This window comes from Peromyscus californicus, unplaced genomic scaffold (assembly GCF_007827085.1).
Source record: "Peromyscus californicus insignis strain IS unplaced genomic scaffold, ASM782708v3 Scaffold_5__1_contigs__length_169319896, whole genome shotgun sequence".
In the NCBI taxonomy this organism is placed as follows: Eukaryota; Metazoa; Chordata; class Mammalia; order Rodentia; family Cricetidae; genus Peromyscus; species Peromyscus californicus.
The window spans coordinates 69,896,466-69,914,308 of record NW_026294573.1 but is presented as its reverse complement, the minus strand read 5'-3'; the positions used below and the strand labels follow the sequence as shown (position 1 = coordinate 69,914,308).

General features: G+C 39.8%; 1 protein-coding gene across 16 annotated transcripts in view; it reads right to left on the bottom strand.

Moving 5' to 3' along the window:
- Positions 1 to 17,843, bottom strand: part of Mpdz (multiple PDZ domain crumbs cell polarity complex component) — a 175,362-nt gene that overhangs the window by 120,222 nt on the left and 37,297 nt on the right. For all 16 annotated transcript variants that reach the window (XM_052714985.1, XM_052714990.1, XM_052714983.1 and 13 more), the window contains exons 4-5: positions 4,286 to 4,498; positions 2,925 to 3,064 (exon numbers count right to left, since the gene is read on the bottom strand). In XM_052714985.1, the coding sequence (XP_052570945.1) occupies positions 2,925 to 3,064; positions 4,286 to 4,498 (353 nt within the window). The remainder of the gene's footprint in view (positions 1 to 2,924; positions 3,065 to 4,285; positions 4,499 to 17,843) is intronic.

Here is a 17,843-nt window from a genome sequence, read left to right as displayed (position 1 = left end):
AAGCTTTAGTAATGTTTCTTTTACATATGTGGGTGCCCTTGTGTTTGGGGCATAAATATTCAGAATTGAGACTTCATCTTGGTGGATCTTTCCTGTGATGAGTATGTAATGCCCTTCTTGATCTCTTTTGATTGATTTTAGTTTGAAGTCTATTTTGCTGGATATCAGGATGGCTACACCCGCTTGTTTCTTAAGACCGTTTGATTGGAAAGTCTTTTCCCAGCCTTTTATTTTTAGGTAGTGTCTATCTTCGAATTTGAGATGTGTTTCTTGTATGCAGCAGAAAGATGGGTCCTGCTTTCGTATCCATTCTGTAAGCCTATGTCTTTTTATAGGTGAATTAAGTCCATTGATATTGAGGGAAATTAATGACCAGTGATTGTTCATTCCTGTTATTTTTTGGTGGTGATGTGTGTGTACTTCTATACGTTGGGGTTTACTGCTGTGGCTTTATCTGTTGCCTGTGTTTTCGAGGGTGTATCTGACTTCCTTAGGTTGGAATTTTCCTTCTAGTGCTTTCTGTAGGGCTGGGTTTGTGGATAAGTATTGTTTAAATCTGGCTTTGTCATGGAATGTCTTGTTCACTCCATCTATGGTGATTGAAAGTTTTGCTGGGTATATTAGTCTAGGCTGACATCCATGGTCTCTTAGTGTCTGCATTACATCTGTCCAGGTTCTTCTGGCTTTCAAAGTCTCCATTGAGAAATCGGGTGTTATTCTGATGGGTTTGCCTTTATATGTCACTTGGCCTTTTTCCTTTGCTGCTCTTAATATTCTTTCTTTATTCTGTACGTTTAGTTGTTTAACTATTATGTGGCGAGGGGACTTTTTTTGGGGGTCTAGTCTGTTTGGTGTTCTATAAGCTTCTTGTATCTTCATAGGCATTTCCTTCTTTAAGTTGGGAAAGTTTTCTTCTATGATCTTGTTGAATATATTTTCTGTGCCCTTGAGTTGGTATTCTTCTCCTTCTTCGACCCCTATTATTCTTAGGTTTGGTCTTTTCATGGTGTCCCAAATTTCTTGGACATTTTGGTTCATGACTTTGTTGGCTTTAGTGTTTTCTTTGACTGATGAATGTATTTCTTCTACTGTATCTTCAACGCTAGAGATCCTCTCTTCCATCTCTTGCATTCTGTTGATTATACTTGCATCTGAAGTTCCCAATCGTTTTCTCAGATTTTCTATTTCCAGCATTCCCTCTGTTTGTGTCTTCTTCATTTTTTCTATTTCCCTTTTCAGGTCTTGGACTGTTTCCTTCATTTGTTTCATTGATTTTTCTTGATTTTCTCTCAGTATTTTATTGTTTTCTTCCAGGACTTTATTGATTTCTTCTAATTTGTTTGCCCTTTCCTCTAGTTGTTTACAGCGTTCTTCACATTTTTTTGTCTTTTCCTCTACACAAGCCTCTAGCTTCTTCATGATGTCATTCATAAGGCTGTTTTCTTCTGCTTCTTCCAATTTCTGATGTTCAGGTCTAGGTGTTGGAGGAGGGCTAGGGCCTGGTGATGCTGTATTGCTATTCATTTTGTTGTATATGTTTCTGCCTTGACGTCTGCCCATCTCCTTGTGCTTCGTTACTGGCCTTATCCGCACACTTGGTTCAGCCAGACCAGTGTTCCAAAAGGGAAGTCCGGAGCAAGATGGGAGCTGGGGGCCGGCCTCTAAGTCTCAGGAAGAGGCTTGGGGCTCAGGCGGATGGGCGTGGGGGCAGGGCGTGGAGACTGCAGGGCCTGCCAGGGGTCTTGGAGAAGGGGATCCTTCCCGGTGGGGCTAGCAGGGAACCTGCCCAGTGGTCAGAACCTGGGGCCAAGTTGGGCAGGTCTTCCCTGGAGTGGCTGGTGCCCAGGGATGGGGTCCGGGGCAAGGAAGGGCACTCACCAGTTTTCCAAAAGGGAAGTCCGGAGCAAGATGGGAGCTGGGGGCCGGCCTCTAAGTCTCAGGAAGAGGCTTGGGGCTCAGGCGGATGGGCGTGGGGGCAGGGCGTGGAGACTGCAGGGTCTGCCAGGGGTCTTGGAGAAGGGGATCCTTCCCGGTGGGGCTAGCAGGGAACCTGCCCGGTGGCCAGAACCTGGGGCCAAGTTGGGTAGGTCTTCCCTGGAGTGGCTGGTGCCCAGGGATGGGGTCTGGGGCAAGGAAGGGTACTCACCAGTTTTCCACAAGGGACGTCCGGAGCAAGATGGGAGCTGGGGGCCGGCCTCTAAGTCTCAGGAAGAGGCTTGGGGCTCAGGCGGATGGGCGTGGGGGCAGGGCGTGGAGACTGCAGGGTCTGCCAGGGGTCTTGGAGAAGGGGATCCTTCCCGGTGGGGCTAGCAGGGAACCTGCCCGGTGGCCAGAACCTGGGGCCAAGTTGGGCAGGTCTTCCCTGGAGTGGCTGGTGCCCAGGGATGGGGTCCGGGGCAAGGAAGGGCACTCACCAGTTTTCCAAAAGGGAAGTCCGGAGCAAGATGGGAGCTGGGGGCCGGCCTCTAAGTCTCAGGAAGAGGCTTGGGGCTCAGGGGGATGGGAGTGGGGGCAGGGCGTGGAGACTGCAGGGTCTGCCAGGGGTCTTGGAGAAGGGGATCCTTCCCGGTGGGGCTAGCAGGGAACCTGCCCGGTGGCCAGAACCTGGGGCCAAGTTGGGCAGGTCTTCCCTGGAGTGGCTGGTGCCCAGGGATGGGGTCCGGGGCAAGGAAGGGTACTCCTCTTTCTTTTTTTTAATGGGGCTCCAGACCTCGGTCCTCACACTTGCACAGTAAACACTTCAGCCATCTTACCCACCCTGTGACTCACTTTAATGGATTTGATTTATACTCCCAAAATATTATTGACTTCTAAAATAACTGATTATTTCAGCTTTTTTGGGTAGTATTCATTTCCCCCCCAAAGTGATCAAAACCCTCCTGAATGTTACATGAAAAACAAGGAAGTTGCTGTGACAGTCTTACCTGTGAGCCACACTGCCCTCTTGAATCTCCTGTACAAATATCCCCAGCTCTCCCCTGTTTTCACTTCTGAGCCCAACAACACTAAACCCAAGGCCTCCACATGGAGGTTTGAGGAGCTCAAATATTTCCACATGTCGACCCTGTTCAGGAAACAAAACAGGAAATAAAATTAAAAGCCAATTACAAGCAGGCAGCACAAGCACATTTTTCAAATCAGAGCTCATGAGACTGAGACTGGAGGATAGAGAGTTGTATACAAGCCTGGGTTACACAGGGAATGCAATCCAGCATTACAACCCAGACTACATAGCAAAATCAAAATCAAACTAAAAATCTCAAAATCAAAGCTGCACAAAACAAGAAACATTATTACAGCTAACAGTCATCTTACTGGGACATTACTTTGTTTATCAAAAAGAAGAAAGTAGAAAAAGAACAGTTTAACACTCATCACCTAGAATAGAACATTTCATTTTTCCAGAAGAATATTTCTGGAATGTGGCATAAAATACCAAATTTAAAATGTGATCATTTTTCCAAATGATCAGTCTTCAAAACATAAACACACAAGTAATATTATACAGACAGAGCAGGACATATTTATGTATTTAGGAACACGAACACACACACACAGAAAGAGAGAAGGGAGAGAGGAGAGAGAGAGAGAGAGAGAGAGAGAGAGAGAGAGAGAGAGAGAGAGAGAGAAGAGAAGAGGAGAGGAGAGGAGAGGAGGGGGGAGGGGAGGAGAAGAGGGAGGGCGGGGGAGGGGAGGGGAGGAGAGGAGAGGAGAGGAGAGGAGAGGAGAGGAGAGGAGAGGAGAGGAAGCTAACTGAAAGCAGTGATGATCAATCCTAAGTACATTTATCAGGAATGTAACTTTTATCTACAATTTCACGTTAGAAAGATTCATGGGTGTTTTGTCCAGATCACTCTGCCCTGTCACCCAGAATTCTGTCCCTCACTCCCTTTGCCCCAGCTATTCTAACCTCATTGCACCCACACAGTCAGAGTGCTCACACTACCAGCCAGGTAAAAATATTTCATTGATGTCATCTACTCAACGTGCATGTGTGTGTGTGTGTGTGTGTGTGTGTGTGTATAACAACACTAAAAAGAGAGACAGAGATCATGAATTTAAAAGGGTTTGGCAGGAGTGAAGGGAAGGGGGAAATGATATATTATAATCTTAAAAAAAATATATAAGATAATAGAAAAATCTGAACTATACAAATTCCCCAAAATTCTTTTTCACTCCAAAATTGTTCAGGTGTTATAAATGCTACTGCATTCCTCAAATTATCCAGGACTCAGGCACCTTCTTAAACACACCCAGTGCTAGTCACAGGGAGAAATGCTCTTACCTGGGCCATATTTTTGATGAGCTGATCAAGTTCCTCAAAGGCAGGCTTCCCATCCATGACAGATGGAGCGCCAGGTCCAGGAAGAGCTTCCAGGTTCCCATTGTTTGGAGATAGTAAAAGCGATTCACTTGGCAGAGTGGGAATCACAGCGGAGCTGAGCTGAGGTGTGTGGGCAGGGTCAGCATTTGTACTTGCCAAAGTGGTGATGTTTACCTAGGAGGACACAGAGATTAATAACAACAATGCTAGTGTGTTTAAGCCAACTGCAGCAGCTCTGCCCTCTTCTGAGATACAAGAGGGGCCTTGAAGCCACATTTCTCTTTAATTTTGTGTTAATGTTTCTCAAAAGTATTAGACTGAACTTCCACCTGGCCAACTCCTGTTACACCTAGAATAACAACACCAAAAATGATTATTTTCATTTTGCAAAGCAGAACATCACCATAGCGATTAACATGGCTCCACGTAAAGGTAACTGAAAGCGGTGTGGACAGTCATCAACCCTAACTAACTGTGCAACGCAAATGGTCAATCCTAACTCTACAGCATAAACAGTCCTAACTGAGCAGTGGATGCAGTCAACCCTACCTTTGCCATGCAGATGGTCAATTGTTCCCGTGCAGTGTAAACAGTCAGTCCTAACTAGATATTTCTGCAAAGTATCAGGGATGCAACTTTTTGTCTACAACTATGTGTCAGAAAGATTCATAAGTGTTATGTCGAGAACAGCTCTGCCCCTCTTCCTCATCCCCTTAGCCTCAGCTATACTGACATCCTCACTGTCACTTTCACACCACCAGCCAGGTCAAAATATTCACATTCACTTATTTCATTCATGCCTACTCAACCTTACCATGCAGAAGCCCTCCCTGATAGCCTATCCCACATAGGACCCTCCACCTTGCTTTGGGGGCAGCCCTTGCCCTGCTTCTCTTCAGAGCTCTTATTCTAGTTTCATTATCCTGCTTTGATAGATACAACACTCTGAACAAACACAACCTGGAGAGAAAAAGGTCTATGGGGCTTAGACCCCGGCCATAGTCCATCACTGAAGGAAAGAAGGGCAGGAATTCAAGGCTGAAACACGGAGGCAGGAACCAGGAGGGGTGCAACTTGTCAGCTTGCTCTCTGGCTCACTCTCTCTCAGGTCTATGATCAGGACCACCAGCCCACAGAATGTATTTCCTTCAGGGGGCTGGGCCCGCCTACATCAATTGCCAATCAAGAAAATGGACATGTCCACAGGCAAACTTAATAAAGACAATCACTCAACGAAGACTCCCTTTTCAGTGGATTCTAGGCTGTGTCAAACTGACAGTTAATGGTAACTAGGACAGCACTTCCATGCTGTTGATAAATCATCCACTGTCAAATCACTTCCATTTCAGCCAGTGGGAGTAAACAGAACGTAAAACTCCCCAGTGGAGGGATCCAAACAAAAATTCTGTTTACTTCCAGGTCTCTGTCCTCTAGAGGAATGCCTTGCACAGAGTAGGCCTTCAACATATATTTGCAGAATAAACACTTACCCACACAACTCCTCCACTGGTATTGGTTCCAATTCATAGAGGACAGGATTACACAAAATCCTGTACCTAATAACACTGTGTGACAAGGACGCTTTTTCATTATGTGGCTATCATCTTTGTGACACACAGAATACAGTCACTTGAAATACCATTCCAGGATAAAGACAAGGTAAAAAGCATCCAATGATGAACTCTATGAAAATATTTCATCCTGTGCCCCAATAAGAGTTCATCACCCATTTTTAAAAATAAAACAGAAAACTTATTTACTTACCAAAGTTACCAAAAATTTGCCATTATATCAGCTACCTTTAGTCACCCATGAAAAAGAGGGAAGAAGCTTCTGGGAATTCTTTCAAGTGTTTATTTTAAAATCTACAGCAGGCATGATCAATTATTATTTTTCAAAAGCAAGTTTCTTTTGCCAAGACTGATTTTTTTTTTTATTCTGAGCCATGGCAACTTCAGTAAAGTCTGCCGGCAGAAGACACACTGCTCAGGTTGAAGCAGATGGCATAATAAAATTTGTGACAGGCTGAAGATCCCACACACTAGGACCTAATGCCTATGGTATGTTTGCATAGTGAAAAATATTTGGACTTCTGCTACAGTAAGCCAGAGTGAACAAACCCCATCCCGAGAATAGATGGTCTCTCTCTACAAGAAATGAACCACCAAAGTACAAGCTATGATGTTACGGAGGACCAGGGCTGGGGCAGTGCAAGAGTTAAGTCACTGGAGAGCAAGTGTTGCTGCACTATGAAGATCATCTGGGAAGGGTCTCACAGAGGTCACCGACTTCCCTGGCTTCTTGCTTGCTCTTGGGCTTTCCTATAAATGGAGAGCCAGGGTTACCTACAGAAAACAGCCCGCATATTTTAAAACTGTCATTTAATTACACCATCAAAAGACTTCTTTTTAAGTTTGAAAACTTATACTCTCAGGGAAAAGCACAAAGGCACATTTGGATTCATTTTCAACGATTTATTAAAACCGTTTCCTAACCCAGGCATGGATGTACACCTACAATTCTAGCTCTAGGGAGGCTGAGGCAGGAAGATCTCAAGTTTTAGGACGACCGGGGGTAGCAAGGATGTCCCTGTCTAAAAAAACAGTATGAAATAAGAAGAAAGGTGCTCTTCATTATATGATTTGAGACACAGGAATGAATCTTACTTATATTTTCTGGCAGATTATTTGAGTGCCAAAGAGCTTTTCTGTGCCCAATAAACACATATATTAACTTGTGAACTTTGGTTAATGCTGCTACTTAAATTAGAACTTAAATGAAGATTATGTACATTGTTGAATAGAAAAATTTTCCAACTGTAATACAAGGACAGGTTCTAGCTTGGTGCCAGTTGTTAAAAGTATGAAAATCCAAGGCAGGCAGTGGTGGTGCACGCCTTTAATCCTAGCACTCGGGAGGCAGAGGAAGGCGGATCTCTGTGAGTTCGAGGCCAGCCTGGGCTACAGAGTGAGTTCCAGGAAGGACTCCAGAGCTACACAGAGAAACCCTGTCTCAAAAAACAAACAAAACAAAACAAACAAACAAAAAAAATATAAGAATCCCTCTTACAAGACTTTCTGCATCACTACAGATCTTTCCTCAATCTTAAAGTTTGGTCAATATAACCAATCCACCACAATTAATTTATTCACCTATATAGAATTTTATATTTCTATAGAAAAAGTTTACATCACACATATCACATAGCTTCATAAAAACATAAAATTAAACATAAATGGCAGATTGTCAGAACACGGCCCAAGAATGGAGTCATGTCAGGATAATTCTGAGTGCTTTTGAGAAAATGCCAAGAAAACAACAGACAAATCTTGTGACCTCCATTGTTTCAAAACACAGACTTGTTCTTGGAATGTGTTTTTGTGCTCCTCCTAAGTGTAGCAGAAAGGAGTGAGTTTTCTTCCGATGATTCATTACAGCTGTTGATTGTTATTTGTTTATATGCCTCTATGGAAACACATGTTTTTTCCACATGTGGCTTATCCTTGTGATTATACACATTATTCAGGTGACTTATCTTAACTCTCAGAGTATAAATTGTCTGATGCTCTGAATAAAGTTGGTTATGGCATGAGACTTTCAGTCAACCTCATTTATCGGCTCCATTTCCCCCAGGTCCCACTGCCTCTACAGCAGTGACAGCAGACAGCTTTAAAATTATCTTTAAACAAACCTACATGTAACTGGCACGAGCTGAAGATGCATATAAACCAGGGCAACTGGGCAGCTGAAGTCCAGTGGCTGTCTAGTGGAGAAATGGGCAGCATCTCTACCTAAGTCACCCACTCAGGTGGAACTGTACTAGGGAGCCACTGCACAGCAGGATTCCAAGACAACAAAAACTCACTTTAGTTCAAAATGGAATTAAGAGTAGCCTCTGGGAATGCTTACATCAGAGAAGCCTTTTATCAAAAACAAACAAACAAGGAGAAAGTATGCAAAAAGGCAAGAAAAAATATATCAAGTATAAAAAGAAATCAGGAATTGTGGCATGTTCTACCAATGAGAAGCAGAGAAGTAGCCATAGCCCACAATGTAGAAGACGGTCATGTACAATAATATAGACCACTGCCGTTTACTTTAAGAGGCTCCTGGCTACAACATATCACAGTGACACAGCACACATCCAAGGCAAAGAAAATCTGAAAAGCCGTGATAGCAAAGCCTCAGTTTGTCATCAAAGAAGAGAAATCAGGCCATAACTGAGTAGGGTGACTAAAACCAAGACATAAGCCAGAGGTGACTGCACACACCCATCATATCAACATAAGACAGACAGGAGGATCCTTTGTTCAAGAGACTCTATCTCCAAATAAATAAATACATAACAATAAATAAAAGTATAAGAAAGTAGGTATACCTCCCTTTTCCACAACACATGTATGAAAATCAGCTGTTGCCTTAAATTTCGAGAGGGGAAAAAATACCAGAGTAAATTTGGGTGCAGAAAGAGGCTAATCTTAGATAGAAGGTCCAAAATAGAGATGGTCCATAATTAAAGAACACAAAAAGGGTTTAAAATGTGAGTGAATTAATACCTATTACTAAAATAGTAGAGTAGACAATAAAAACCTGTAGAGGGGATCAGGGCCTGCATTTACACAAGAGGCAGGGATGAGATAAACTAGGCTCAAGGGTTTAAGTTCTCTAAATCTTCTGGGTGGTAACAGCACTGACTAATCTAGAATAGGTCAACGACCGGACAAGAAGCCAGTGTACAAAATATATGAGAAAACTCAGAAGTCATTTAAAAATGAGCAAAAAGCAGAAACATTTCACTAAGTAGGATACAGGAATGGACAACAGCACCAAAAGATGGTCAGTGTGGCTAAGAAAAGTCAATTAAAGCATAAAATTACCATTTTACACCTCCTGAAATAGGGAAGATGTAGAAAAGCATAAATACATTCTTACTGGCAGATAAATTAGTAGTTTCTGAAAAAAAAATATGCATGCATTTACCAAAGAACCTCCTGAGCATTATTCAATAGCAAAATCCTAAGTTGAAGTCCAAACACTTGTGGTATATGTCTGTAATATAGGAGGCCAAGGCAAGAGGGTTGTGAATTCCAGAACAGCCTAAGACACACAGTGGCAATCTGCCTCAAAAACGAAACAAACAACAGCAACAAAAATCTGTATTCACAAAAAAAACCTACAAAACTGCTGGAAGTAGCAACTTTATCTGTAATAGTAATAATACTGAAAGCAAATAAAATTCCCTTCAGTAGATATATCCATACCATGGATCATTCCTTAGTAACAAAAAGGAACATTGATACAATGTGGATAAATTTCAAGAGTTTGTACTATGTGAAAAATCATCTAAAATATTCTGTCTTTATGAAATGATAACTTATTTTTATTTTTTTTTTATTTTTTTTGGTTTTTCGAGACAGGGTTTCTCTGTGTAGCTTTGCACCTTTCCAGGAACTCACTTGGTAGCCCAGGCTGGCCTCGAACTCACAGAGATCCTCCTGGCTCTGCCTCCCGAGTGCTGGGATTAAAGGCGTGCGCCACCACCGCCCGGCTTATTTTTAAAAAAGACAGTCTACTAGAACTCTTGAGTCTAATTAAATACAATAGTGTTACAGGATACAATGTCAATATTTTTTAAAAATAGTCTTTATATACACAAACAATACTCTGATATTAATAACTCCAAAATTTAACTAGTTAGAAATATACCTGACCAAAGAGAAAGTCTTCCATAACAAAAAATTTCATGATAATGAAAAGGAAAATTAGAGACCATACTAGACAATGGAAAGACTTCCCATGCTCCTGGATTGGCAGATTATTATTAAAATGACTATACTACCAAAATTTATCATTGATTTAATTCTGTATCCATCATAATTCCAACTTCATATTTCACAGATTTAGAAAAACAGTTCACAAATTCAGACAAAACCGCAAATGTCCACAAACAACCAAACAATTCTGAAAACTAAGTATGCTACAGGACATTTTACAATACCCATCCTCAAACTATACTACAGAGCTATAGTGATACCAGCATAAAAATAGACAGGTAAAATAACAGAGTAGGACAGAGGACCTGGAAATAAGACAACAAAGCTAAAACCCCTTAATTGTTAACAAAATTGGCAAAACCACATGCCGCAATAAAAAGATAGCAAATGTTATAGATGATGTGAAGAGAAAGGGATCTTTATTCACTGTTGGTGGGTTTGTACATTAACACAGAAATTGTAGAATTCAGTTTCAATATTCCTCAAAAAATTAAAAATGGAAATATCATATGACACAGTTATTTCAAAGCTGGGCACACATCCAGAGAGCTACATACACTACCATAAAGATATTTGTACCTCCTTGTTTATTGCTCTAGCATTCACCATAGCAAGAAATGGAACCAATCTAGTAGTCTATTAATAGATAAATGGATAATAAAAATCTAGTACAGATATAAAATGGAATACTGCCTGGCCGTGGTGGTGCACACCTTTAATCCCAGCACTTGGGAAGCAGAGGTAGGCAGATCTCTGTGAGTTCGAGGCCAGCCTGGGCTACAGAGTGCGTTCCAGGAAAGGCGCAAAGCTACACAGAGAAACCCTGTCTTGAAAAGCCAAAAAGGGGGCTGGAGAGATGGCACAGAGGTTAAGAACACTGCTTGTTCTTCCAAAGGTCCTGAGTTCAATTCCCAGCAACCACATTGGGGCTCATAACCATCTGTAATGAGATCTGGTGCCCTCTTCTGGCTTGCAGGGATATGTGCAGACAGAACACTGTAGACATAATAAATAAATAAACCTTTAAAAAAAAAGAAAAAGAAAAACCAATTAAATAATAAATAAAAATAAAATGGAATACTATTCAATTTTAAAGAAAAATGAAATCACAACATTTTCAGGAAAATGGGTAGACTTATAATGTGTAATGTTAAGTGAGGTCACACAATTTCAGAAAAAAAAACAAACAAAAACAAAACTACATGTTCTCCCTTATACGAACATCAGCCCGTATGCAATATATTTCTATACAAACCCATGAGGCAAAGAAGAAGCAACAACTCTAAACTGAATGACAATATGAACATGTTATTCTAAACTGTTGGATGCAGTAAAGAAAATGCTTAGAAATCACTTTATGTGGTTAAATGGTTATGTCAGAGGAAATGTAAATACTAATGTGTTGGGCATTCATTTCAATAAGCTAAAATAAAACAGTAAAACACAGAAAAGAAATATGTTAATATGTTTGACAAAGTAAAAAACAGAAAGGAATGAGGAAGGAGAATACAAATAGAATGCAGAGCATGAAACAAATATCCTTATGCCAAAAAGGGTTTTAAACTATATGCAATGAAGAAATTTCCTGAAAAACCAATTTTCCAAATTGTCAATAAAATTGTTTTTCTTCTTCATCAAACATAATAGTTCTAAATGCTTACAGTGACAGACTCTTCTTTTTGTAAACTGTCACTTAATACAAAATTTTTCATTGGTAAGAAGTTATTCTCCACTTTGAGGTCAGCTCCACCTCGACACCAAAACCTACTAAGAACTTTACTAGAAAGAGATGTTATTGATCAATCTCCCTTAAAGACTGATACAAAAATACCAGGCAAGAGTGTCACTATCCAAAGATAATGACAGAGTACAAGACAGACACTCTGGAAATGCAAAGTTGAACTAATATTTGAAAAGCATTTAGTTTAATTCACCATGTTACCAAAACAAAGAAAAAATCCAAAGTCACCCAAAAAGGCAGAAATAAATAATGAAGAAATCACACATTCAACAATTCTAATTCATTATTACATGCACATTTCACATAGTACAATAAAGCAAGAGAAAAATAAAGAGGTATAAACTAAAGAAGCAAACCCTGAAATTTTGTGCAGATGACATAGCCAAATGTAACAAAAACACCAATGGATGAACAGGTACAATGATAGAAACAATGTATTTCATAAGGCAGGTCAATGTAAAGTTAATATATAAATCAGCATGGCTGGACAGAAAGAGAATAATTGGAAACTAGTAAGTTTTAAACTGTTCTTTTGAAAAGACATTGGTTTCTTAATTGAACAAACAAATCACAGGATCCATTTGTATTGATTTACAATAATATCAGAGTAAAGGAAAGATGATAAAAGGAAGGTATTTTCAGTAAAATGCTCTGGATCATATGAAAAATTATAAACACACACATATTTTATGTCTTTGTCATATCATATCCAAATTTTATAAGGTAAAAATAATAAATTTTTTTAGATAAAAACCTGTATTTTGGGCATGAAGACTTCCCAAGTAGATTTTTTAATTATTTTTAGATTTATCATTTACTTATATTTCATGTATATGATGTTTTGCCTGCATGTGCACCACATGCAGTCCTGGTGCCCACAGAAGCCAGAGAGGCCTTACAGTTCTTGGAAGTGGAATTATAGGTGACTGTGAGCTACCATGTAGAGTCTGAGAACTGAACCAGGTCCTGGGATGTGGAGAGAGTAGGGTCAGGGTCACCCTCTGCTACATACTGAGATGATGGCTAACCTTGGGTACAGGTGATCTCTTGGGAAAGGGGGGATAAAACAATTGAAGCCACTACCTCCAGCTGACTGAGGGATCAGCTCAGACAAGAGCTAGGAATCACTGATCTGGGCCCTTGTGGGGTGTGGCCTGCCCATTCTACAGGAGCCCTGGATACATATTCAGAAACTCTCAGCCTTTCCATTCAATGCTACCTGTCTTGGTACCCAGATGTTAAAGCAGTAACCAAGGTTCTGTAGATTGCTGGATGAAATCAAGTCTCAATTTGTTCCTACTGCAGGTTGTTTGGTAGCCAGCACCTTTCAAGCCTCTACAGTATTCACTGTAGTGTTATCTACAGTAAGTGGGGACTGGGAAATAATTTGAACTGACAGAAGGTGGAATAAATACATTGCAGTGTATTTCAAAAAAAATGAAATATGAGCAGGAACTACATATTCATGCAATATGAATGAACCTCAGACACAAGCTGAGACAAACATGCCAGCCACAAAGCATATACACCAAAAGCCTGCATTTACATAAAACTGAAATTCTTCCCATAACATAAAAGTCACAGAGATTTCTCTGGAGGAAAGGGTTTGTTCTAAGTGAGAAGATGTTCAAGAGGGCATTAGGAATGCTGCTAACTTCCTATAAATTGATTTGTCTTGACTATATAAATAATACACATTACACTTTTAACACAACTGAAAATACATATTCAATCTATAAAAAAGGTAGAGCTTTCAATCTTTTCTAAACCATTATTTATCAATTCTATTGAAGTTTACAATGTGAGACATATGATTAGTGCACAGAACCCAGTGCTTTCTAATGCATGGCATGAAAGCACCGTTCTCTTAGAGAACACACATGGTAGTAACAGTGCTTGTGTGCCTCTGACAGGCATTGTGTTCCTGTCATCTGAATGCTAAAATATGTCATCTTCAACTGTGTTAGCAAGGAAGCAATGATCATTGTTTTTACAATGTAGCTTCGGTAAATTTCGGAGAAACTCTTGTCAGTATCAGTGGTTTTCCATGTTAGTGCTAACGTCAGGGGGACTTGCCTGGGGACTTTGCCTCCCCAGGTGCACCTCTTAAGAGAAGCAGATTTGAAACCTTCAACGTGTCTCTTCTTCTAACAGAGCAAAAAAAAAATGTGCTTATTTTCTTGCAAATTTACAAAAATGTGTAAAATGCTCTCTGGAACTGATCCCAACTATGAAATGCAAAGGTGGAGAGAAGCTGAGACTTCTCAATGAAATCTACCAGTGAAATGACAGCCAGCACAAGAAAACAATGGCCACATAGCAGGACTCCATGTCAAGCCTGGGACCTGGAGGCCCCCCTCCCCCCACCTCTTCCAGTGCAGTGCTGATTAGAGCCAATCTGGATGTACTGTTGAACACACAAACTCTGAACAGGAGTTGATGGAAGCCCTCCGATTTATTATCCTCGTTTTTAAAACTAATTAGAGAAACTGAGTTGTGTGTTCCATCAGGAGACAACCGTGGACCAAAGGAACTCATACTTCCTAAACTTTATGAAATACAGACAGAATGGAATGTAGTTACATGGAAGGACAACATTGTCACGTATAAGCACAATTTTACATGTTGTCTGAGGCCTCCCTTTCACACATTTAGATATTTGTTAAGCATCAAGTTATATGATACTGTGCAGTATTGGGGGCAGTTAAGTGACAAACTTCTTTCCCTAGTCACAATTCTAAATATAAATAAAAATTTGTATTTAGATTAACTATAAAATACTTCAAGCAGCTTAGTTCCCTCAACTACTGAGATGTTTAACTTTCTTTCTAAGCTATGAATTCTTAAAAGCAAAGTAGATAGTGGTCTAGAACCTGTAATTTACAGATATTTGTAAAGTAGAGTCTAACAGCCTTCAACTGATAGATTTAACAAATAAGAGGATTCAATTTAGAAAATAATTCCTTAACCTACGAATTCAAGGAGTCATTCTGAGTAGTGGGGACGTAAAGTCTCTGCACCTGTGCCTATTAGGGCTGAGTGCTAAGTTTCTGTGGCCTATTTGTTATAACATTCCCAGTGCTAGAAAGCATAAATTACCCACTATAAAACTCAAGATGGGAGGCAAAGAACACTTAAAGCCTAGAGAAGGAGATGAATTAAAGAGGGTGTAAGGCTCTTGACTTTTCCTTTCTGGTATTTAGTACATACGGATAATCACTAATCTATCCTGTGCAAGGCTGATTAGTGAGGTAAATGACAGCATCAAGTGCAAAACTGTAGACTCAGCTTTGATACAACGTCAATTAATTTAAATGAACGGCCACTTCACAAGTTATGTTATTTTATGACATTTTCGTTTTCACTCAAAACTATATCTACAAAAATTTTATTCATTTTTGAAACTACAATACGTGTGTGTGTGTGTGTGTGTGTGTGTGTGTGTGTGTGTGTGTATCCAGCCACCAGACACACTAAACTGTGTACCCAAGCAGCAAATTCAATGTATTCCATCTGACTACACAAATTAATGTTCTGAAGAAGGCCTGTGGTGTTAAAATGTTTCTAAAGGATTCTCAAGTGAAAATTTTGGGACTCTCCTCCCCCCAGTTTGATAACATATGTATAAATAATTGAGTAATCTTTGTGAAGAAGAAACTGAAGTTTGAAGAGTCCCAACTGTGTTTCAAACTCTTTTCACTGGTGTTATAAAAGAAACCTAAAGTTTACCTTTTAAAGCCATCAAGTTCTGGGCCTGTGAGATGGCTCAGCAAGAGAAGAAGGGCACTTGCCACCAAGCCTAATGACCTGAGTTCAATCCCTGGGACCCACATGAAGGAGAAAACTTACTACCTCAAGTTGTTCTCTGATCACCACATTCAAGTTATGGCCTGTGTATGTGCACTTGAGCACATGTACATACACACACACACACACACACACACACACACACACACACACACACAACTCAATGTAATAAAATAATTAAGTGAAGTATAAAAGGATTTTTAACCTACTCCCTTAGTTTCCACTGAGATTTTAATTCCAAAATTAATAGTTCTGTCTTGGCAGTCATGGGGTTCACCTCCAGGCATCGGGTGTGCAAGGCAAGGACTCCTACCACCGTGTCCTAGCCCCAGACCAGCTCTCATCTGCACTGATGGTGTCTTTACTTTGACTGTTTTTAATGGGGGATATTTGTATTGGGGTAGATTAAAAGACAAATGACCACAAATACTTCCAGCCCCTCTGCCAAGAGTACCAGTCTATCTTCCCACCCTTTAAATCACTTTGCAAATGTTAGGGCCAGGAGAGAGGTGTATTTGTTTCTTTGTTGAATGGTTGGTTTCAGTCTGGCTTTTGGAATCAAAGTCTCACACTGGATCATTGCTGTAAAGACCAGGCTGATTGCAAACTCATGGCACTGCTCTAGCCTCAGCCACCCAAATGCAGGTATTATAGACACAAACCATCATATCTGGCCGCAAAGTTCCTGATGTAGTGGTAAAAAGCCCTTTAAAAAAGATCTTACATTGAGTTCATGTCTTTTTAATGACAGTATCATATAAAAGAAAAAAAAAACCTTAGTGGAGGGATCAAGGAAAACTAATACTTTTGAGTTGCAAGCTGCACCAGCCAAGTTTTTAATGTGTATATCGGAAAATATGATTCACATTCAAATTATGATTATGTATTCTTGCGTAGATGAAAGACACTTCCTCAAAAATGAACAAAATGCAGCTGTCACACCAGGGGTCAACCTCAAGTAAAATAGCTGACTGTAGTTGTTACTAATAAAGAAACTTCAGCTTTCAAGTGAAAATTACAATTTTAGAACCGATATCTGCCAGCTGAGCTTTGACACCATTCCATATCTAAGAGGTTTTGTCGATAAGATGTCAAATGTTATTAGATCTCAAATATTATATAATCAAATATAAAATTCAATTTTGTCAATAACCAAATTTTCAAATGGCCAAAGTAACATAAAATTATGCTTGGGTAAAAAAACAAAGATAAAAACGCAAGACAGACAAGTAGGTTGTATTGCAATGGAGTATGAAATACTCTTAACTTTCAGGCTCCATATTCTATCTACCTTTAGGGAAACATCACAACTCTTGGCACACTATCAAAGAACGGCAGGGGCTGGAGAAATGGCTCAGCAGTAAAAGCCTTTGCTGCTCTTGCAGAGGACCTGAATTCAGTTCCAAACACCCATAAGGCAGCACACAGCTGCCTGTAACCCCAGTTCTAAGTGATGCAATGCCCTCTTCTGCCCTCTGTAGGCACTGCATGTGCATGCACATCCCTGCACAAAGACACAGGCAAAAGCAATAAATCTTTAAAATAAAAGAAGAGTTAACAGTTTTTGTCAATTTTTCTGATACTTTTGAATCATTTATATGGATTACACATTTAAAAGTTTTATAGTTTCATAAATAAAATGGGAAAAGCACAGCCTCTGATTTCTCAAAAGAGAATCTAATATACAAATCTGACTACCTTTTCTTGCTTTTGGAATGGCTACAATAATTAAAAAGCTATTTTCCTTTTTCAGTGTACACAGCCATGCAAGCTCAATTTTTCCCATATATATTAGATAAAACCAAAAAATCAATCAATGAATCAATCAATGCAAAAGTAAGAAAATCCAACTTTCTTCTATCAAGTATTAGAGCAATGTGCAAAAAAACATAAGGCAAAGTTGCTACTCTCACTAATTTTTAAATATAAAGTGGATTTTCCATGATTATTTTATATGAATTAATAAATATTTAAAGCATTTCACAACTTTAATTTTTATTATGTTCAATACTTGGGAGTAAAATTCATAAAAATATTTGTAGCTCTTTATCAATACTATTAAAGATTTATTTATGTGTGTGTGCATGTGTATGTGTCTGTGTGAGAGGATGTGTATCTGTTTGTACAGGGACCTGCACCACTGTAACAGAGGCCAGAAGAGGACATCAGATCCCCAAGAACTGGAGCTGTAGGCATT